We start from the raw sequence: 22909 nt of genomic DNA on the forward strand, positions 1-22909 counted from the left end.
GCCAGCGTCCCCCGTCCTGCCCCGGGTCAGCTGGCGCCAGAGAATCTCGCCTTCTTGGCTCGGGGCTTGTCCCTGCCGCCGCCGCCGCCGCCACCACCACCACCGCCGGCAGGTGGCTTGCGACAAATCCTTCACGCCTGTGAGCCCGAGGCAGCTGCTGTGCGTGATGACTTCACACGTCCTGGGGCCTGGGGTTAGCTCAAGGGCAGAGGGAGGAAACGTTCCCACACATCAGACAGCTTGTCGGGCCGGGGCGCCGCCAGGAGGGACCCCTTGGCACAGCCCACCAGGGTCCGATCATGGGAGGAAGACACAGAGGGCCATCGCAGGGGGGGCACCGCGCAACTATTCCAGGGTTCAGTCCCCGGCACCCCACTTGGTTCCCCGAGCACTGAGCCAGGAGTAGGCCTCAAGAACCACCATGCCTGCCCTGCCCCAAACAGTTACCTAAAAACCTAGAGCCAACGCATGTGTCAACAAGCAAATTGAGTTCTTGTAGACCCAAGTGCTCTGAGCGCCCCCGGGCCCTATGGAGAGTCTGGAGGGAGTAAAGGGGTGAGCCACGCCAAGGACAGAGCACTGTCCCTAAGCACTTCCCTGAGCACTGTCTCTGAGCGCTCACTGAGCACTGTCTCTGAGCACTGTTCCTGAGCACTGTCCCTGAGCACAGCCCCCCGCAGAGCTAGCGGCCAGGGTGGGATAACCCAACAGAAATGGGCACATGGCCAAGGAGCAGGGCTGTCACTCCCACCCACTCTCACGGTTTCGGGGCCTGTTTGTGGCATTAGAGTCCAGCACCCTAAAGTAGAAAACTTAGGACTCAAACTGGGGGAAATACACTGTCAGCTTCTTTACAGAGGTGCAGACCCTGCTGTGAGTATTCGTTCTTCAGCGGCTCTGGGCGCCAGGCCCCGGGCTCAGGGGTCGTTCCTGCCAGCCCTGGAGCGTCTGTAGCAGCGGGACTAGGCCAGGCCATCTCTGTGCCAGGCAGACAGCGGAACCCTGCGTTGTCTCTCGGGCCTGTGAGGGATTTCCAAACTATTGCCACAGACTTAAATAAAGGAGTATTGGGGTGCTGAAAGGGAGTATCGATTACCTCTCGGTACTGTACTGTACTGCAAACCATGATGCCAAAGAGAGAGAGAGAGAGAGAGAGAGAGAGAGAGAGAGAGAGAGAGAGGCAGACTGAGGAGGGGTGATGGGAGGGAACCCGGGGACCTTGGTGGTGGGAAATGTCCACTGGTGAAGTGACGGGTGTTGGAACATTGTATGACTGAAACCCGACCATGAACAGCTTTGTAATGGCCTGTCTCATGATAATCCCATTAAAAAATAAACCAAGATAAATAAATGGAGGAATATTCTATACCCTTGAATCCACACTTATCCAAAGAAAAGAGGACTGCAAACCAGAACCTTGAATGAATATAGACGCAACTCTCCGAGAAATACCCCCAGACCCGACCGGCCGCTTACCAAAGGCCACATACCTCGGCCACGTGGAATTGGTCCCAGAAAAGAAAATCCAGGGCGCATAGGAGGATGAATCCAACAGCCCCGCATTTTCGGGAAAAAGGCAGTCACAGAAAGAAAGGGAAGCAGCATATTATTTCAGTACAGAATAAATGTTTCACAAAACCTGAAATTCTTTCATAAGAAAACACTCAGACATCTAAGAATGGAAAGAAGTATACTCAACCTGATAACGAGAATCTGTGTAAAACCCACAACTGATGAAATATTTAAAGGTGAAATAGGCATATATTCCTCCCAAAATGAGGAATGAAACAAGATGTTCACCTGTTATTAATATTTTATTGAATGTTCTAACCAAGACTATCAGGCTTGAGGCTGGAGGATGGGACGGCGGGGCGGGCACTTGCTCTGCTTGTGGCCGACCTGGGCTCAGTCCCTGGCACTGCCTAGGGTGCCCTGAGCACAGAGCCAGGAGGAAGCCCTGAACATCGCCAGGTGTGGCCCCAGAACAAAAAAATAGATAAGTAAATAAAATACTGTTAGGCTAGGAGAAAAAAGAAAAACAGGAAAGAAGTAAAAACTGTCTCTCGTACGTGGTGTGAGCCTACATTTAGATAATTATACGGAACTCCATGCAGACTCTATTATAAAAAATAAAATTGCTATTAGTTTATTGCTGGAAGGCACACGATCATTATACAAAAACTATTTCCTTTTCTGTGCAAAATGGAACTGAAAAATGATTCTACTTACAGTAGAGAGAATAGAATATTTGGGGCTGGAGCAATAGCACAGCGGGGAGGGCGTTTGCCTTGCATGCGGGTGACCCGGGTTCGATTCCCAGCATCCCATAGGGTCCCCTGAGCACTGCCAGGAGTAATTTCTGAGTGCAGAGCCAGGAGGAACCCCTGAGTATTGCCGGGTGTGACCCAAAAAGAATAGAGAGAGAGAGAGAGAGAATAGAATATTTAAGGAATAGGTAACAGAAGAATAGAAGACTAAGCCTGACTGGAGCGACAGTGCCTGGCTAATGTGCTTGCTGGCCTCGCACGAGTTTGGTCCCCAGCACCCGAGTGGTCCCTGAGCCCCCAGGAGTGATCCCTGAGCACAGAGCCGGGAGTCAGCCCTGAGCACCGTGGGTGCAGCCCCAAACAAACCAACAGCAAAGCTATAACGCGCAAACCAGGCAGCATGATTGGAAGGGATCAAGACCCTCACGGACACCGCCGGAGCGTGGCGGGCGCCTTGTTAACACGGCCACAGCCCCCCGCCCACTCGGACGGAGCCCACTGGGTCAGCCTTTACTTTCAGCGACTCGAATCATATTGATGGACACGGTGGTGCTCGACCTCATGAGAAGATCGGAGCTCAGACTGGCCGGAAGCCGTGTGGGAAGGACACGTCTCAGGAACCGTGACGACCAGGAGCGAGACAGGGAAGCCCGACCGGGAGAGGCAGAGCTGCCCCAGAGACACGTCCGCTCAGCCTTGAGGGCGGCCAGGGGGACGGGGAGGACGCCAGCCCTGGCCTCGCTGTGTCCACGCCCAGATGGGCAGCAACTGGCGCAAGGCCGGGAGCGGCGACTCCTCCAGCTCTGCTGCCAGCCCCGGGCCCGGACGCCCCACCCCGCCCTTGGCTCTGCGGCGAGTCCCGCGCCCCCTCCCACCCAGGCTGGGCATCCCTGCCCGGCCTCCAGTGGCTTCGTGCTGACCCTCGGGGCGGAGGTGGAGGCCTGGTTATGCCACTCGTTCTGGAACTTTCTCCCATGCTCACCCCAGCGGGAGGCCTGTGCCGGGCCAGATGCAGGGTGCGCGGGCCAGAGCTGCTGCCGGCTGAGTGGATGGGACCCACCCAGCAGCGACTCCAGGGGCTCCTGCCTCCACGCTGTGACGTGCAACCGACCCGCTGACCTGACGGAGCAGGGCGTGAGGGAGGAGGGTGCCGACGGCCTCCAGCAGGGGCCCCGTGGGGGTGGCCCCCAGCACGCAGTGTCTGGGCATGACCTCGGGTTGCCCCAGCCTGGGTTCTGCTGCCTGAGCTTCCAGCAGGGTCGTCCTGTTCCCGTGGGCCGAGCTCAGGGTGTATTTTTTTTTTTTTTTTTGCTTTTTGGGTCATACGCGGCAATGCACAGCGGTTACTCCTGGTTCATGCACTCAGGAATCACTCCTGGCAGTGCTCGGGGGGCCCTATGGGATGCTGGGAATCGAACCCGGGTCAGCTGCGTGCAAGGCAAACGCCCTCCCCGCTGTGCTATTGCTCCAGCCCCTCACAGTGTATTCTTACACCCAGGAAGCGTGTGGAGTAGCTCACACTGATGAAGTGGGGGTTGGTCCACACCACGACACGTGGGCAGTGTCAGGGAGTCCCACCCATGAGCCTCTGCTCAGCTGTTGGTCTGGCGAAGGCTTCCTGGGGCCGCGGTTATTGTGTGAGCTGGAAAACACGGCCCCTTTGTGCGTGAAAACACCCCGCGTGGGCCTTGGTGCACTGTCGCATCCAAGAAAGCAGGGTGGTGTGCGATGGAAGCCACCAGAACCCCCTCGGGCGTCCGAGCAGGGCAGGCCATGTAGGTCGGCCTTTGGGGGAGGCAGCCAGGCCGCGTGTGTGGAGTTGAAATTTCACCCCTGCCCGGCTCGAACCCGACATCTGAATCTCGCGGAGAACTCCCAGCGTGTCTGTTGGATTTGCGATTGGTCTCGGAGGCTTTCTTGAGAGAGAGAAAAAGAGAACAAGTGGGCAGTTACGGCTCATCATCAGCTTCTCCTGCGGACGATGTGGAGGCCGCATGCAGGACACTCAGCCGCTCTGAGTTAACACGGCGCCAAGGGCAGATGGCGCTTGTGCTCCTGACCTCGGCTGGGCCCCCGACCCCACTCAAGCCCTGGTGCCCTCGGCCCCTCGCTCTGGATTCGGGCCAGAGTCGCCCTCACCGGCTCTCCCCGCGCGAGGCTCTCCTTCCGGGCGCTGCGACCCCCAAGTCCACATCAGTCCAGCTGCCGCTAGGGTTCCCGCGGGTGACACAGCCTGGGGGTCTCGCTGCCCTCCCCCGCTCCACCTGCCTTCCTCACCACAGAGGAGAGAGAGAGAGAGAGAGAGAGAGAGAGAGAGAGAGAGAGAGCGCTTCTGTCTCTTCTTAACTCACTCGCTCGTTTTGCACTTTCTCGAATGGCCCTTCAGACTAGGCGTCTCCCGGCTGCGCTCGGCCTCTCCGTGCCTCTCCCGGCTGTCAGCTCCTTCTCTGCAGCCGAGCAGAGCATCGCTGGGCGGCGGGAATCACAGTTACCTGTTACCCCACCGAAGGACACGTGTGCTTCCGTGTTCCGGACACTGTGGAGGAAGCGGCTCTGCACTTCTCTGGGCCGATTATAATGTGGACTTAACGTTTTCAGCTATTTGGGGGAAAATATCTTTTAAAACTGCAGTGAGCAGGGCCAAGGCAATAGTATAGCGGGGAGGGCGTTTGCCTTGCACACGGCTGACCCGGGTTCGATTCCCAGCATCCCGTAGGGTCCCCCTGCACCGCCAGGGGTGATTCCTGAGTGCATGAGCCAGGAGGAACTCCTGAGCATCGCTGGATGTGACCAAAACTTAAAAAAAAAATGCATAGCACAGAGGGTAGGGCGTTTGCCTTGCACGCAGCCAACTTGGCCGACCCGAGTTCGATTCCTCCGCCCCTCTCGGAGAGCCCGGCAAGCTACCGAGAGGATCTCGCCCGCACGGCAAAGCCTGGCAAGCTACCCATGACGTATTCGATATGCCAGACACAGTAACCACAAGTCTCACAATTTGTTGTGAGACGTTACTGGTGCCCGCTCGAGCAAATCGCTGAACAGCAGGAGGACAGTGCTACAGTGCGGTGAGCACATTCTGAGTTTTTGCACAAAATCACGGCCCTGTCATGCAAAGAGGCCACCCCGATCCACACGTTCCCTCTGCATTTGGGGATGCCGGTTATGTGTTTCGCCAGTCGAGTAGGTATGTGGTGTCTCTTATGTTCTGTGTGTTGTCGAGCTAGACGGTGGCCGTGAGCCCCCAGCCTAAACGTGGCCCCGAGACGGCGCCCTCCACAGCTGCTTCCTTGCCACTCCCCTGCGGGGCGGTCCGGGCCTCACAACCTTCCACAGCGCAGGGCAGTGTGGGTGGGCCTGGACCCTCACGCACGGTTCTTCGGTTCCTGAGTTCTGGGGATTCATCGTTGAATTTTCGGTGGTGTCGGTGCCCGGGTTTCAATCTCTGGCGAATTAGTTACCGTGAGGTTTCCCAGAACCCCTGTGGGATTTGCAGTTTGCTCTCTGACGAGAGAGCCTCTCGTAAGGGCTGGGAAGAGCATCCTTCCGCCCCTGACGCCGCTCAGGAGAGGTGGTGTGCCCAGTTCCTCGGGGTGCTTTTGGCTGCAACTGCCCCCATCAGTGTGGGGATTGTCGCTGTTACCGGTTGTGCAGAGGGTCTGACTAGCTTCAGGTTCTGGTGGAGGTGAGTCAGAAGAGCAACCCACTGCCCGGATGTTGGCCTATGTATTACACCCTGCAGTCTCTCGGAGCTGACCGAGGCTGGCTCGGCACCAGTACTTGCCGGAATGACACCAGCCCCCCCAGGGACCCAGACTTCTGTGCACTCCCTAACCCTGCCCTCTCTTTCTGCTGTCTGCTGACTGCGCCCTGTTTCGAGGTGGCTTTGTGCATGTGGAAATGGGGAACAGATCATCGAAATCTTACAAAAGCATGTTTTTTCTATTTTGCTCGAAAAAAAAAAAGGCCCTCCCGTTGATCGTCGATTTGCTCGAGCGGGCCCAGTAACATCTCCATTGGAGACTTTATTGTTACTGTGTCTGGCATATCAAATACTCTCGGTAGCTTGCCGGGCTCTCCGAGAGGGGCGGAGGAATCGAACTCGGGTCGGCCGTGTTGGCTGCTTGTAAGGCGAACGCCCTACCCGCTGTGCTATCGCTCCAGCCCTTTTCTATTTTAACGCATAAAAAAACACAACTGTGTATACAGTTCTGCAGTCGAAATAGATCGAGGTAACAAAGCTCCAATCTTAAAATCAGTAAGTATAAAAATCAGTTTTTAGGGCCTGGAGCGGTAGCACAGCGGGTAGGGCATTTGCCTTGCACGCGGCTCACCTGGGTTCGATTCCCAGCATCCCATATGGTCCCCTGAGCACCGCCAGGAGTAATTCCTGAGTGCAAAGCCAGGAGGAACCCCTGAGCATCGCCGGGTGTAACCCAAAAAGCAAAAAAAAAAATATATAGTTTCAATGTGAGCATTGTTACACCTGACCTCGGGGTTCAGCCCATAGTTGAGGGTTTGCTCCGCTCTTTGCTGCGGGTGGGGCCTCTGGTCCCTGCTCTGCCTGTGGGCGGAGTCTGTAGGCGTCTCCGTTCCTTCCCATCCAGCTGGCCCTGTGCCTTGCTGGAATTTCAGTTCTGGGGAAGTGGGGGATGTCCAGAGGCTTCAGGATCCAGGCTCTGGGCCCGTGCGGCCACACAGCATGGTCGGGGGAGGCAGCTCTCCACCCGACTCCCCGAAGACCCCCATTCCTCAGCAGGCACTGGGGTACCTGAAATTAGTCGCGGTTTGGTGTCTCCACAGAGTGTTGGTGGATTCATGGGGTTGAGCCCTTGGCAAGGCTGCCGTGGAGGGTGGGCGCGTCCTGGGAGGCAGGGCAGTTCCTCGTCAGCCCGCCACCTCTACAGCCGTGGGGACACACGTGTCCCTGGATTTCCCGCTTGGCGGCCCTCACCCTCCCTCCTGCTCCCCGCCTGACTCAGGGACGGGGCGAGAGCTGCCACATAGACACGTCTCTGCATCCAGGCTCCAACTGTGTGTGGGCGGGTGTGGTGCCCCCATGGGCAGGGGCTGCAGACCCTCTGGCTTCAGCGGGCAGCAAGGGCGCACTTGGCAGCCAGGACACCGACGGCCCGGGCACAAGGATGGGGCAGCGACTCCGCCCACCGCCTGCCTGAGGGCAGAGGAAGCCTTCGAGGCTGTACAGGCAGCATGGGGGGCCAAGCTCAGGCTGGGGGTGAGGGTGCAGCTTGGGAGGGCCAGTCACTGCATGCTGGTGGGGCTTCAGCACACTTCCTGGTCTCGGTTCTTCTTTTATCCCTTGATCACTTGACATCCCGTTAATCATCGAATTGCTCGAGCGGACGCCAGTAACGTCTCCATTCATCCTTGTTGCGTTCCAAGCCCAATGGCATCTGCTCGCTCCAGGAACACAAAGAGCTTCAAACCGATCAGGGTCTTGACGAAGAAGTCTGACCATCTCATAGGTGGGCGGCCACGTGATCTTTTTTTTTTCTTTTTGGGTCACACTCAGCAATGCACAGGGGTTACTCCTGGCTCTGTACTCAGGAGTTACTCCTGGCGGTACTCAGGGGACCATATGGGATACTGGGAATCGAACCCGGGTTGACGGCATGCAAGGCAACTGCCCTCCCTACTGTGCTATCGCTCCAGTCCCCCACGCGATCTTTTGATGTCCTATGGAATCCAGTCAGTAACAGCTCTAGTCCAGCGGTCGTCTCCAAATCACATTACGTGTCCAGCCCATCTGATTTTCGACACCTTGGCAAACGAGACAGCGTCCCTGACTCTCGATTGTTGATGGAGGTCAGACCTCTGGATTTTTTCTCTCACTTGAGTGAAGCGTGATACTCCAAGCATAGCTCTTTTGATTCTCTTTGGGATGCCCAAATAGTGTTCTCATACTGTTTTTATAGGGCACAGGTCTCTGAAGCATATGTTATTGCAGGAAGAATAGCGGAATCGAAGAGATGCGCCTAGAGCCGGAGGTTCTTCATCCTTTTAGCTATTTCTTCTATGCTCTTGAAGGCGTTTCAAGCCGCTCTCTTCTTCCTGCGCAACTCAGGTGCCAGGTCATACATCATGTTGAGTTCTCGACCTAGATACGCATAACTGTTGCATTCGGAGATGTTTGTTCCGGTGAGAGCGAATGGAACGTCAGGAACAGGTCCGTTTCTCATAAACATTGTCTTTGTGAAATTCAGCTGTAGTCCAACCTTTCCACACTCACGGTTGAAGTCGGCCAGCATTTGTGCCACTTGGCTAATGTTTGGTGTTATTAGTTATAAAAACAGTAAATACAATGGGTCTCATTCTTCTTTTATATTTTTTTAATTTTTATTTACTTATTTATGGGCTGGAGTGATAGCACAGCAGGTAGGGCGCTTACCTTACACGCAGCTGACCCAGGCTGACTCCAGTTTGATTCCTCCGCCCCTCTCAGAGAGCCCAGCGAGCTACCGAGAGTATAGTGCTCCCACAGCAAAGCCTGGCAAGCTAACTGTGACATATTCAATATGCCAAAAAAAAAAAGGCCAATAACAAGTCTCACGATGCGAGAAGACGTTACTGGTGCCCGCTCGAACAAATCGATGAACAACGGGAGGACAGTGCTACAGTGCTATTTATTTGTTGCTTTTTGGGTCACACCCGGTGGTGATGCTCAGGGGTTATTCCTGGCTCATACACTCAGGAGTTACTCCTGGCGGTGCTTGGGGGCCCCTATGGGATGCTGGGAATCGAACCCGAATTGGCCACGTGCAAGGCAAATGCCCTACCTGCTGTGCTGTCGCTCCAGCCCCTCTTCTTCTTTTTTAACTGAATCACCGTGAGATGCTCAGTTCCAAAGCTGCTCCTGGATGGGTTTCAGTCCTAGAATCCAGCTCCCGCCATACGGGGTTCGAGAAAGCATCTTCTCAGAGCCAGCCTCTGCCTGATTGGAGAGTGTGCTGGCTTTGTGGGGGCCTATGACAGCCACGGGTCCCCGGATTGATGGGCTGCGTTAGGGGTGTCTGCCGCATCCCTCCACCTGAACAGGGAGTCTCCCCGCCCCCTAAATTGAAAGAGATCTTCGGAGTGGGAATACCAACAGACTCTCACGAGAGCGAATTTATTCACACTCCTAACCTTACTGTGAGCTGCAGACGTCGGAAGTTGTGAGAAGTGGTCCCTCCGCGAACCCTAACAGTCTCCTTTTTGACTCTTCATCGTTAGTTCTAGAAGGATGGGAGGTGCATCTACTTACGGAACCCTTGCCCTGGAGAACCATTCATGGGAACAGAGGCAGCACTCACCGTTACTCTCGCTTGCACGAAGGCCGTAAGCTGGCAAGCACGCCTTCGGATTTTTCTGGAAGGAGCCCTTTTCAAAGCTTGGCTGGTGTGTGCACCCTGTTTCACGGGCACAGACGTAGAAAAGGCACGGCGAGGAGAAGACCTTTTCCTGCGCCTGTTTCCCTCTCGTCTCTTGCCTGGGTAGATCGCGGGTGAATTTCAGAGGCTTTGCGGGCTGTTGGAGAGGTTGGTGGGCCCAGGGGCTTCTGTCCGAGGGGAGGCTGGGCCGAGGCACTAATTCAAGTTAAAGGACCTACCGGGTCAGGGCCAGAGCATATTCAATATGCAAAAAAAAAAAAAAGCCAGTAATAAGTCTCACATTGTGAGACGTTACTGGTGCCCACTCGAGCAAATCGATGAACAATGGGAGGACAGTGCTACAGTGCTATTTATTTATTGCTTTTTGGGTCACACCCGGTGATGCTCAGGGGTTACTCCTGGCGGTGCTCGGGGGACCCTGTGATCTCAGAAAATCAGAGAACTGGCGGGAAGTGTCCAGAATGAAGTGGGCTGGGGAGAGGCGGGGAGGGAGGAGCCCCATTGCCCACCACGCTCACGTCCCTCTGAGCAGACTCTCTGGAGACCCCCGCCTGGTTCCCTCGCCTCCCGTCTCTCCTGCTTCTCTCTGGTCACCCGGGTTGGGGGGGGGGTGCAGCGTCCACATGACCGGACGCCCCCAGACTCCCCCTGCGCCCTAATCCAGGTGCTTGTTTGTGTCTGTTCTTAAACAGGCTGATCCATGCGTGGCGAGAGCGTCTTCAGAAGATGCTTCTACACCGCTGGGTTTGCAGGGAGTGGGGGGGCTGGCACGGCTCCCCCAAAGGTCCCCATGGCCCCCTAGTGAGGATCCACACATCCCCTTAAATGGCAGGAAAGGGGCCAAGGCCCTTCGCGACCTGAGTGGTCGGGAACTTTGCTGGGTTGACCAGTGGGGCCCGGGTGCGTCTTCTAGAAGGAGCAGAGGGAGACGAGCCAGCGGTGGCATTGCTGGGGTCTAAAGTCCACGCAAGGCCGCCACTAGCCAGGGAAGGACCCCCGCAACCCCCAGGGACCCCAGCCTTCCCGGAAGCACCGATGACGGCTTGAATTTGACGCTGGGAAATTGACCCTGACCGGGGAGGGTAAGTCTCTGTTGGTTCCTGCCACCAGCCTGGGGATCTTGTACTGCAGCAAGAGGCAGCGGACAGGCCCGGGGCAGGGGGAGCCTTTGCCAGCAGCAGGGGGCAGCGGCGGAAGGACAGGCTCTGGGCACTAGACATCTGGGCACGTCACATTCTTGCTTCTCGTATCCACCCCCAGAGGGAACCCACCCAACTCTGACCCGGCTGCCTCGACCCCACTCCAGAGAAAAACAAAATCCTTTTCGCACAAAAGTGACCATAGTGTGTTTGCAAATTTGGGGGCAGGGAGGCGGGCTCACGGCAGGCCCCTGTGCTCAGTGACGTTTCTGAGCTTGACTTTCCTCCGTGCCGTGGGCAAAGCTGTCTCCCCGGTCAGCCCGAGGGACTAAACCAGCTCTGAGTCCTGAAGATCACTTCCGGACAGTCAGTCTAACAGTTGTAAACATTTCCGCCTCCCCCGCCCCCCCCCCCCACCCAGCAGCAAGGTGGCCACCGCCTGAGGGCTTATTGGAAAGCCAGGTATGAGCCGGTGGTGACGGGGCAACTGCAGTCTCATGGGAAGGGGGGTGGTACCGGCTCGTTCACGTCCTACCGAGGTCACGAGTTGCCCCCCACGAGCAGCTCTCTGGCACGGCCATAACACCAGATGCACAGAAACCAATTTTGTAATTATCTGGCTCTTGGCAGAAATCCCTCCAGACTTTTTTTTTTTTAATTTGTTGAATCACTGTGGGAAAAGTTACAAAGCTTTCAGGTTTAGGTCTCAGTCACACAATCATCAAACACATTTCCCTTCACCAGTACCCATTTTTCACCACCAAGAACCCCAATATACCCCCCCTCCCAACCCTCCCAATGCCTGTGAAGCAGATGAATTCTAGTTAACACTCTCTCTACTTTGATTAGATTCATTGCTTCGACAAAAGACGCACCATTATTATTCAGAGTCTATACCCCCAAATCAGACCTGCTGAAAAGGCATTGTGAAATAATTTGTTTTCTACAGCTGGTTACAAGAACCAAATGTTGTCACGCGGCCGATTGCAGCCACGTGATTTTGGATTTCTGGTATTTTACTTATTAAGCCTGGAAGTATTTCTGCCGAGAGCCAGATAATTATGGGATTGGTTTCTGTGGCTCTGAAGCCATGGCCGTGCCAGAGAGTCGCTCGTGGTGGGCAACTCTTGACCTCGGTAGGGCGTGAAGGACGAGCCGGGAATGCCCCCCTTCCCATGAGGTTTCAGTCGCCCCGTCATGAAAGGCTCATACCTGGCTTTCCACAAAGCTCTGAGGCGGCTGCCATCTTGCTTTCCAGAGGGAAAAAGGCAGAAGGGAGCCAGAAGTCCCTCCAGACTTACCTAGTAAAATATCAGAAATCCAAAATCGCGCCACATCATATGGTTCTCATAACCAGCTAGAGAAAACAGATTATTTCACAGTGCCTTTTCAGCAATTCTGATTGTTGGGGGGGGGGGGGGGAATTCTAAACAAGAATGGTGCATCTTTTGTCGAAATAATGTAATCAAAGTAGAGAGAGAGTTAAGTAGAAATCATCTGCCTCACAGGCATTGGGAGGGGTGGGAGGGGGGTATATTGGGGTTCTTGGTGGTGAAAAATAAGTACTGGTGAAGGGAAAGGGGTTGATTGTTGTATGACCGAGACTTTATCTTGAAAGCTTTGTAACTTTTCCCACAGTGATTCAATAAATAAATAAAACAAACAAAAAAATGAAGTCAAACACAGAATCAATAGTTGCAGGGAATTTTTCACCCAGTTGGACAAATTCCATGGATTTTTTTAGGGGGGGTCACACCTGGTGTTGCACAAGGGTCACTCCTGGCTCTGCACTCAGGAATCACTCCTGGCAGTGCTCAGGGGACCACATAAGATGCTGGGAATCGAACCTGGATCGGCCGCGTGCAAGGCAAAGGCCCTACCCGCTGTGCTATTGCTCCAGCCCCTCCATGGATTTTAAAATCTTGCAAACAGTGCTCTGCAGCAAAAAAAAAAAAAATATGAGAGCAACCAGTGCTGGCGCAGATGCAGGGAGACTCGTTCATTGCCGGTGGAATGCTGACTGGCCCAGCACTTTGGAAAACTGTGTGGGCATTCCTTAAGAAACTAGAAATTGAGCTTCAATGCAACCTGGCAGTACCACTTCTGGGAATATATCCTGGGGGCCCAGAAACACACCGCAGGAACACCGTCTGCACTCCTGTGTTCACTGCAGCACTGTCACCGTAGCCCGAATCTGGAAACAACCTGAGTGCCCGAGAACAGACGGCTGGGTAAAGAAACTACGGCACATCTACACAGTGGAATACTATGCAGCCACTAACTAGGGAAAAGGAAGCTATGAGGTTTACCTATACAAGGATGGACATGGAATATATATATATATATATGTATATATATATATATATATGTTACCCTAGGACAGCAGAGACAAGGACTGGCCTCCTATGGTCGGAAACCTGAGAGAGCACTGAGAGGCGTTCCCCGAAGTGTGTGTGTGGGGGAAGCCGCCATGTCTGTGAGCAGCATCGGGTCCTGAGGGCCCAGACAGTGCAATGGCCGGGGTGGGCATGAACCAGCCTGGAGTTGCCCAGGGGGTCCCCGATGCCCCCTTCCCGTTTTAGTGCTTCTCCGGGCTGCATAACCCATGGGGGACGGTCATGTCGTTCACGTGTTGCTTTAAGTGAGAAAAATCCCACAGTGTTTGACTTCGTCATATCAAGATGCTCCAAGCAGGAAGGCATCCCCAGCGTGAATGAAAGAGCGGCCTGGACACGCTCAGGGAAGTGGGTCCGGTGGGGCTGGACATAGCCAGGGTGATTAGAGCACGCACCCAGCCGCCCCTCGGGGCCCCAGTACCACACCGGGGTCCATCACTCCCACCTCCAGCCCGTGTGCAATGTGGTGGGAAGGAGTGATGGTGGCGGGTGGCAGGATGTTAAATGTCATAAACAATTGTGACCAACTTTATAAAAGCACCGTCGCACTGTCCTCCCGTTGTTCATCAGTTTGCTCGAGCGGGCCCAGTAACGTCTCTATTGTGAGTCTTGTTGTTACTGTGTCTGGCGTATTGAATACGTCTCGGGGAGCTTGCCAAGCTTTGCCATGTGGGTGAGATGCTCTCGGTAGCTTGCCGGGCTCTCCGAGAGGGGCGGAGGAATCGAACCTGGCTCTGCCGGGCCAGCCGTGTGCAAGGCAAACGCTCTACTGCTGTGCTATTAGAAAACAAGATACTGTCCTCCCGTTGTTCGATTTGCTCTATCGAGCGGGCCCAGTAACGTCTCCATTTTGAGACTTCTTGTTACTGTGTTTGGCATTGCCGCACAGGCGAGATACTCTCGGTAGCTTGCCGGGCTCTCCGAGAGGGGCGGAGGAATTGAACCCAGCTCAGTAAGGCTGGCTGCGCACAGAAAACAAGATAAATTTTTAAAAATTAAAAAAATTAAAAATCTAAGAAAGAGAGAGTGAAAGAAAGGAAGCAAAGAAAGAAAGAAAGAAAGAAAGAAAGAAAGAAAGAAAGAAAGAAAGAAAAGGGGCACATGGATGTTGGCAGGATCACCACAGCAGGGGAGGGGCAGGTGAGGGAGGGGCAGGAACTGGTAACCCGAGAGGTTCTGCTGTGGAGGGGCGTGCTTGCAGGGGTGAGTGTGGTGGGGTCTTTGTGGGCCTCTGGGAGGGCCTGGCCTCCCCCTGGCCTTGCGGGCTCACGCTGCGCCTCGAGGGAAGGTTCCGCCCCCCCCCCCCCATCCTGGGCCCCGGGGCCGTGCCTTTGGTGTTGGCTGCCACGTCTTCCTCTGGAGTTTATTCCGGAAGGAGGCTGGGAAGGGGGGCCCAGTGTGCTCCCCGGGTGGGCCGAGAAGGGGTCTGAGTCTATACAGCTCACAAAGCCTCCCCCAAAACTGTTGCATGTAGCACCCTGCTAAGCTTCAGGGTGTCTTTGAGTAACAAAATCATGCTTTGCTTTGCTTTTTTTTTTTTCCTTGATTTTTGGGTCACACCCGGCGATGCTCAGGGGTTACTCCTGGCTCACGCACTCAGGAATTACTCCTGGCGGTGCTCAGGGGACCCTATGGGATGCTGGGAATCGAACCCGGGTCAGCCAGGTGCAAGGCAAACGCCCTACCCGCTGTGCTGTTGCTCCATGCTTTTATTTTAAAAAGGAAAACAGTGTTGGATGAATAGAACAGTCATTTGCAGAAAGCAGAATTTCGGAGAGTGAGTAAATTGTCTCTCCGTTATTTTCTCGACGCTTAACTGGCGAGCTGGAAGCGGTGTCATGCTTCATTCAGTGCCGGGAATGATGAGCATTGATTAGTAATAAATCCCTGATAATAAACGGTGCTGCCTGGCCCTGACCAGACACAAGGGTACCTCCAGGGTCGTCTTAGAATAGTCACACCAAGGTTAGACTTGGCTTGAATATAATCATTTCCACACATTTCTCTATGCTTTTGGCTTTGTGGCCGTGTATTTGATTGACGTCTGTCTGGCCGGAAACGCGGCGTAAGTCTAAGACAGACACATTGGTCCCACGCGTCTCTCTGTTCCTAGCTTGGATGATGAGGGTCCGAGAAGGCCTGGGGTGTGGTGAGTGCTCGCCACCCGCCTGGTGTCTCCTTAACAGGTTGATGCCACGTGACCATCGTGCTCCAGCCATCACAGACACGGTGTCTCTCCATGAACCACCCCGTGGCCCAGTGGCGGGTGGGCCCAGATCCACAGACGTCACGAGGGGCCTCGGCGTGCCCACCCGTCACTGCCACAGACGTGTTCTCGGCCATCCCGGGGGCTGAGGGCCCATCCATGCTCAGGGGATCATGATGTCCCAACCACGGCCACCCCCAGGGATGCCCAAAGCTCCGGCTGCCTTGGGGACTCCCGAAGGCTCGGATCTGACGGGAGTCCTGGTCGTTTTCCCAACTTGTCCCAGATTTGGAGACAAAAGTCTGACGGGGGCCAAGCTCAGCTGCTCAGGGGAAGCTGGACAGGACCCGGAAATGAAGTGACCACGACCCATCACTCCGGTGCACCCAGCCCCGAAGGCAGAGGGGCCTCAGCCTCCTGGCTGGGGCGCATGTGGGTGGATGTGGGGTGTGGGCGTCTCCACCGCGGGGACAGCCGAGTGGCCGTTTGTCCAGCCAGCACAGAGATGCTTGCCTCTCTAGCGGGAGGAGGTGGGGACCCCGGGCCGGGATGGCGCCCCCACCAGGAGGTCCCTGGAGAGGGCGGCGACAGGGACCGGGTGGGTGAGCCAGGCTGAGCACCCTGGGGTGCTGCCTGCTGTCGGGTGCTCGCCGAGTCCAGCTCTCCCTCTGCTGACCGTTCCTGCTGTGAGCTCAGGGTCGGTCTGGGACCTGAGGACAGTCCACAGCATGGCCAGTGTGGGTTGTGAACAGCAGCAGGGCCGGGACGGTGGCACAGCGGGAGGGCCTGGGCCTTGCACGTGGCGACCCGGGTTCGATCCCCAGCACCCATATGGTCCGGAGCCCTGTCAGGAGTGACCCCTGAGAGCACAGGGTCAGGAGTCAGCCCTGAGCACTGCCAGATGTGGCCCAAGAACCAGAAACTAAAAGAGTAGATTGGGGCTGGAGAGAGAGCACAGCGGGGAGGGCGTTTGCCTGGCACGCGGCCGACCCGGGTTCGATTCCCAGCATCCCATGTGGTCCCCCAAGCACCGCCAGGAGTGATTCCTGAGTGCATGAGCCAGGAGCAAGCCCTGAGCATCACTGGGTGTGACCCGAAAAAGCCAAAAAAGGAAAAAGAGTAAATAAATAACAGCAGATGCCCGTGGGCCGGCTGGGTCCTCTGATTGGCTTCCGGGGCTCCCAGGCCGTGGACAGGCCCCTCCCTCGGGGACACACCCCTGGGGCCTCAGCTAACCGGGCTGGGGAGTTCAATGGTCAGAACAGGCATGTGGGAGTCGGGCCTGCGGGGGCTCAGCTGGGTCCCGGGGACTGACCCGCCCCCGCCCGTCCCAGCCCCGGTGGCAGCTGTTCTCTGACTCTGCTTTCTCTCCTAGCGGAAGACAACAGCCTGTCTCAGAAGAAGAAGGTCACAGTGGAGGACCTCTTCAGCGGCGACTTCAAGGTCCACGACCCCGAGGCCCAGTGGATCAGCGGTGAGTCACTGGGGGTCAGCTGGGGTCCCACCCCCTCACCATCCTCCCCCCACTTCTTTCTCCCCTTTTCTCCTCTTGGCGAGCACAGAAGTGCCCACCAGGATCCTTCTAGAACGCCGCCAGACGGACAGCGGGAGCCAGGGCACCGCGGCAGAAAGATCCGTTTTCCCTCCTGAGCTTCAGGCTGGAGAAGTCTGGTGGTGCTTTTGCGGGGAGGAAGGGGCATTTTTTTTCCCAACCTGCCGTGGATCGATTGACAGCCGCTCTGAGCCTCTGTGTTCTGATCAGCTGCACACGGTGGCGATGTCGGAGTCCCTGTCACGGTCACTGTGCTCTCACGTAAGCTCTGCTCAGCTCCCTTAATCTCCATAGGCCTGAGCCACACTGAAAAAAAGAGCTTCAAGAAATTTCTAAAAAGGGGCGATTCCCCTCGGAGGGGGGACCATGGTTCTGTTCGTGCACATTCGGCGCGAAGCTGAACAGATGCGTTTTGTGTTGAATGTCGGAGTCAGCAGCCTAGAGCTGATATTCGTTATCAGGGGGAAGTGCTTGAGAGAAGCTGAAAGTCTCTGCCCGTTTTCACAGTAGAGACGTCACTGGTAGCAGGTGCCACCAATTTCTGAGGGGTTGAGGCTGGCCTCCCTGGCTCCTGGGAGCACACGACCCTCCTGCCCCCGCTCCCGTCAGTGCTCACACACGCACACACGCACACACGTACACATGCATACATGCACACAAACACTTGTGTGCACACGTGTACACACATGTACACACACTTCAAGAGCATCGAAGAAATAGCTAAGAGGATGAAGAACCTCCGGCTCCAGGCACATCTCTTTGATTCCACTGTTCTTCCTGCATTAACATATGCCTCAGAGACCTGGGCCCTACACAAACAGGATGAGAACGCTATTCAGGTCTCCCAAAGAAGAATAGAAAGAACTATGCTTGGAATATCACGTTTCACTCAAATGAGAGAACGAATCCGGAGTTCTGACATCCGTCGACGATCAAGGATCAGGGACGCTGTCTCATTTGCCAAGGTGTCGAAAATCAGATGGGCTGGTCACGTAATGAGATTTAAAGACGACCGCTGGACTAGAGCTGTTACAGACTGGATTCCACGGGATGTCAAAAGGCCGCGTGGCCGCCCACCTACCAGATGGTCAGACTTCTTCGTCAAGATCATGAACGATCGGTTTGAGGCTCTTCATGTTCCTAGAGCGAACAGATGCCATTGGGCTACACTAGCACGCGACAGGGACGAATGGAGACGTTACTGGTGCCCGCTCGAGCAAATCGACGATTAACGGGAAGTCAAGTGATCACATACATGCACGCTTGAGGACGCAAACACTCATCAGAGCAAACCCAGGCGCACTAGAGACAACAGGGGTGCCCACAGCCTCCATATTGGGCAGCAGAGGTGCCGGGGGAGGGGGAGACCCCAGGATACGCTGCCCCCCTTCCAGGACCTGCTGTCCCTGGGGGCCTGGGCTGATGGCCGGAGGAGCTTGTGGCCTGGTCCCGCCAGGGCTCGTCCTGCAGCTGCCCCCACTCTCCCGGGGGGGCTGGCGGACGGGGAAGGACCCTGCTGGCCCCAGGGCCCCCTGGGTGCCCCCTGTGTGGCCGTGCCCGCCCCATCAGCCTGTCCTGTGAGCCCAGAAACACCCGTCAGTGGGTTGAGTGCTCGCTCGTCATCCAGATTGTTGGGTTTTCACCTTAACTTGGGGTGGAGACCCCCCCCATGCGCAGCCAGGCGTGTTTGCTGGCCGCGGGCGTCAGGAGGGGCGTCACTCCGCTCCCTCCGCTGCCAGCCCCGCCCACATTGCCTGCAGAGCTCGTGTTGGAGTGACGGCGGCCCCACTGGCAGCTCTCAGGCCATTCCACGCAAAGCCTGAGGACACGGTGGGGGGTCCTCCAGCCTGTACTTGCTGCCTGGGGAGGGGGGGGGGTCCTGCTGGGCGGCAGCAGGGGCGGCCCTCAGCACAGCACTAGCTCTGCCCGCCCACCCCAACCCTGCAGGATGTTCTCCCAGTCACCACCAGTTCCCACCCGGCCTCCTGCCCCAGGGCATGGGGGCCAGAGGCCAGCACACCCCACCTGCACGGCCAGGCCGGCTCACCCACAGTCTCGCACCCACCTCCCGGTTCGCCGTGCCACACCGTTAGTGTGTGGGCAGTCGCTTCCTTCATGCCGGGCCCTTGGAGGGCTGCCGTGCTGGGCGCTGCCCTCCCCTGGGAGCCAGGAGCTGACGGGGAGGGGAGAGGAAGGCGTACCCCGCCGTGTGCCGGGGTCTCTCTGGGAAGCCCCGTGTGGGCAGAGCCCGCCCGGCCCGCAGGAGCACCAAGGCCGAGCACTGCACCAGGAGTTCCGGGCTAAGGCAGGTGTTTTCCAGAGGGAGAATCCCTGGAGGGTCACAGACTCCACAAACATTCCGTACCGGCCCCGCGTGATCCGCCCAGGATGGTTCTGGACATTGTTTTTCTCTGAAATCCACCCTGGCGAACTTAACTTCTCTTCGGGGAAAAAGACCAGGAGGTGGGCCTCTGAACGGCCCTGCACAGAGTCCTTGTTCTCAGAATCTGAGCCGGCCAATCTCCCGTCTGGAAGGAAATGAATTAACTTCTGAGAAGCCGCGTGAGGATGTTCAGAACATTAAAGCTGCGAGAATTCACTCAATCTAATTAGCCTGACCCAAAAGGAGGCGCGCTTCCGCCCCGGGGACGCGGCCCGTTACCAGGAGTCACGGGTTGGTCCCGTGATTTCAGCATCTTCTCCGGCGGGACCCCTTGGGGCACATGGCCCGGCCTGACTGCGGAGTGACCCGCCCGCCTCACAGAGGGCAGGGGCTGAAGCTCGGGTCGTACCCACGCGGTCCCTGCGGTCACTGTAGAGCGGAGGGCGGACCTTCAGGCAGGACAGACTGAAAGAGGCCACGGCCACTCTGCTCTTCCCAGCGCCCAGACTGCGCTCCCCGGAGAGCTGCTGACCCCCACGCCCAGCGGCCCCCGGACAGCAGCCAAGCCCTCAGCATAGGCGATGGCGCCCAGAGACGACCAGGCCCATTTTCACTGGGGCCACATGTGTGAGGGCAGCGGGCAGGACCGCATCCCCCTTCCCAAGGCTGCGGGTGGTTGGGCCGACAGCATGGGCCGGTTGCCGCAGGCACGCCAGGAGCCTGCTGGCTGAGGGCGGCCCCCCTTGGACCCAGAAAGACCCCAGTGTGGCTTGTGGGCGAGGTTTAGCGCTCTGGGGTCCACCCACAGGGGAGACGCCCGGGGTCCCTCCTGGGAACAGGGTGAGGTGTGCAGACTCCTGCAGAGGGTCCGCCTGCCCGGGAGGGTGCGTGGCGGAGAACAGGAAGGCGGGGCGCTGCATTTCCACATGTCGCCCAGAGCAGGACCCTGAGTGGAGCCCCCTTGACTCTGCGTCCTGCTCTCACCCTCTCGTCCTGCACCCTGGCATAGCTGCCCCGGGGCCAGCAGGCAGCGGGCCGTGGCGGCGGGTCTCTGGGGCCGGGCTCATGGAAGGGTTTCCCGGCTCGGCTCAGAACTGATTTTTGCACAGTCCATGGCCAGGGCGTAGAGGACTTGGAGGAATGAGGAGGAGTCACTGTGCTGATTCCGCTGAAGGAGACCAGCCCCCGGGCCCAGGGCCTCACCTGCCAAGGAAGGGACATTCCCACCTGGCCACTTGGGCCCTGGGACCCTGCTCAGCACAGTGGGCCTTGGGGACCTGTCAGCCCAGTGAGCCCTGGGACCCTGGTCAGCACTCCGTCTCCTGCCCGGGGCACCCAGAGAGCAGCTTCCTCTCCCCCCTACCCCCCCCCTCCGTGTTGGCCCTGTGGCGGGCGGCTCTGTGGGAGCGGCCAGGCCCTGGGCCTCTCTGCACTCCAGGTCTGAGCTGAGGGCCTGATCCTGGCCCTGCCGTCCTCCCTGTGTCTCAGTGTCTCTGACAGCCCCACGGCCACCTCCTCCTGGCTGACCGCCTGGCTTCCAGGCCACTGGACACCCAGTTCCTGCCCCTGGTGCTACCCCACCACAAGGGGGCTTGATTTGTCAGCAAGGGGGACAGGTGGGTGCGGGGGTCTCCGTGGGAACCACGAGCCAAACCCGCATCCGAGGGCCAGGCTTTGCTGGGCAGGGAGCCCGAGCCGCCTGGGCTGGTGTCCCCAGCGTCTGAGAGGCCCGGACACGGGGCCCAGAGCACCTGCGGTTTCCGTCGGGCAGCGGGGGGCTGGCTCGGGGTTGGTTCTGCCCAAGGCCCCGGGAACTCCCCTCCCCTCTTCCTGCTCCGTGGGGGGACCCCACCCCGCCCTGGCCTGCCTGAGGTGGGTGTCTGCGCCTCTGCAGCTGCCCCGTCTAGCCGTCTCCCATGTGACCAGCGCTGCGGGCTGGAGTCGGGGACACGGCGGGACGGACGCCCCCTCTCGAGGCCCTGCCCGTGGCTCGTGGGGGGTGGGGGGGGACACATTCAGCGCGGCAATGTGAGCCGTCTGGTCAGGAGCAGCCCCAGAGCGTGGGCACAGCAAGAGTCCCACCCTCCTGCCCGGGTCCGGCCCCGCAGGCGGTCAGCACAGCCCCTGGGCATCCTTGGAAGAGCCACCCGGGTGCGGGCGTCAGTAGGGGAGCAGCGCCCCCTGGTGGCCACAGGTGCACACGGCAGCCACTGTGGGTGCAGACGGGGGTTCTGGCCGTCAGGCTGACCCATGGAGTGTGGACACAGACGATCAGCCCGCTAGCTGCAATCTCGTCCGCGGCTCCCGGCCCTGCTGCTCGGCACACGGGTGCCCGGCGTGGCCATGAGTGGGACTGAGCCGCCCTGCGGGGACGCAGCCACCCACCCCAGCCGGACGTCTGGGAAGGGCCTCCTGGAGTGGACGGGCCAGGGGACCTTTCAGGGAAGCCCAGGGAGGTCGTCAGAGCCTGCCCGCGGCCTCGCCTCCACCCTGACCCCACGTCCTGCCACCCCCGGCTGGCAGTGCCGCATTTCGGAAATGAACATTAAGCACTTCTCCCCAAAATAGCCCTTCCTAACTAAAAATAGCCAGACTCGTTGTGGAGGCTTTTTTTGGGTTTACAAAGATAAAACAGGGGCTCTGGTTTTTGATGTGGAAATTTATTAAGATTAGATGAGCTATCTGGGTTTGGAGGGGACCCTGGGGCCCGCACCTGGGAAATGGGTTTGGCCGTGGGGGTTCGGGGTTTGGACCTGGGGGGCTGGGGGGCCCGGGCTAGGCCTGGAGCCTCACGCGGCCTCAGAGGCTACAGTTCCTGGTTCCCTGCCGGGCTGGGGCAGAGGCGTGTTGGTGGGACCAGGGAGCCCAGGAAGGGCGGTGGGGCTGAGCTGACTGGACGCACCCAGGTCTGGCCCTGCCCTGCTCGCGCTCCGTCTCTGAGGTGCCTGGTCTGAGCCCTCGGCCTCCCATGTCCCCTGCCTTCCCTGGACGCCACTGGGCCTGCAGGATACTCAGGCCCCGGCCTGCCCCCTCCCAGCTCCCATCTCTTTGAGGACCTGAGCCAGGGTCAGGGCCGGTGTTGGGGGGGGAGGGTTGTCCTCAGTCTCCCAGAAGGCTCCTGGGGGCTTATGCCAGGGTCCTGGGGTGGGGCTGCAGGCGCAAGGATGAGGCCCAGAGCTTATGGGCCCACGGAACCAGGACCTGGCGGGCGGGGCCCTGCACCCACAGGGGAGGGGCCGTATGGGCCTGCCTGGCCGAGCTGGGGCACTGCTGGTCCCGCGGCACTGTGCCCATCACCCCCCCTTCCCGCACACCCCGGGGTGCTGTAGGTCCCGCTGGTGCTGCCCTGTGTCCTGCCTTGTCCCTCCTGCCGGTCCCGCCCGGGCCTACAGCCGTCTCATCTCCGTCTGTCTGCCTGGCGGTTGCTCTCACCGTTTCTTTCTGGCTCACTGTGTCACTGCTCTGCTGCACGGGTGTTTCCTTTGTAAGATGTTGGTCCCCCAAGGCCAGTTCCTCAAATGGCTCCAGCTTCATCCACGGGGCCCCAGACCCTCCTGCCGGGACAGGCTGCCTGCGTG

At 58.0% G+C, this 22909-nt stretch overlaps 1 protein-coding gene across 4 annotated transcripts in view; it reads left to right on the forward strand.

The window, feature by feature from the left end:
* DPP6 (dipeptidyl peptidase like 6) overlaps positions 1-22909 on the forward strand; it is a 507074-nt gene that overhangs the window by 195562 nt on the left and 288603 nt on the right. For all 4 annotated transcript variants that reach the window (XM_056134830.1, XM_056134833.1, XM_056134829.1 and 1 more), the window contains exon 3: positions 16772-16870. In XM_056134830.1, the coding sequence (XP_055990805.1) occupies positions 16772-16870 (99 nt within the window). The remainder of the gene's footprint in view (positions 1-16771; positions 16871-22909) is intronic.

The sequence above is a fragment of the Sorex fumeus genome, unplaced genomic scaffold, assembly GCF_029834395.1.
Source record: "Sorex fumeus unplaced genomic scaffold, SorFum_2.1 ptg000107l, whole genome shotgun sequence".
Taxonomy (NCBI): Eukaryota; Metazoa; Chordata; class Mammalia; order Eulipotyphla; family Soricidae; genus Sorex; species Sorex fumeus.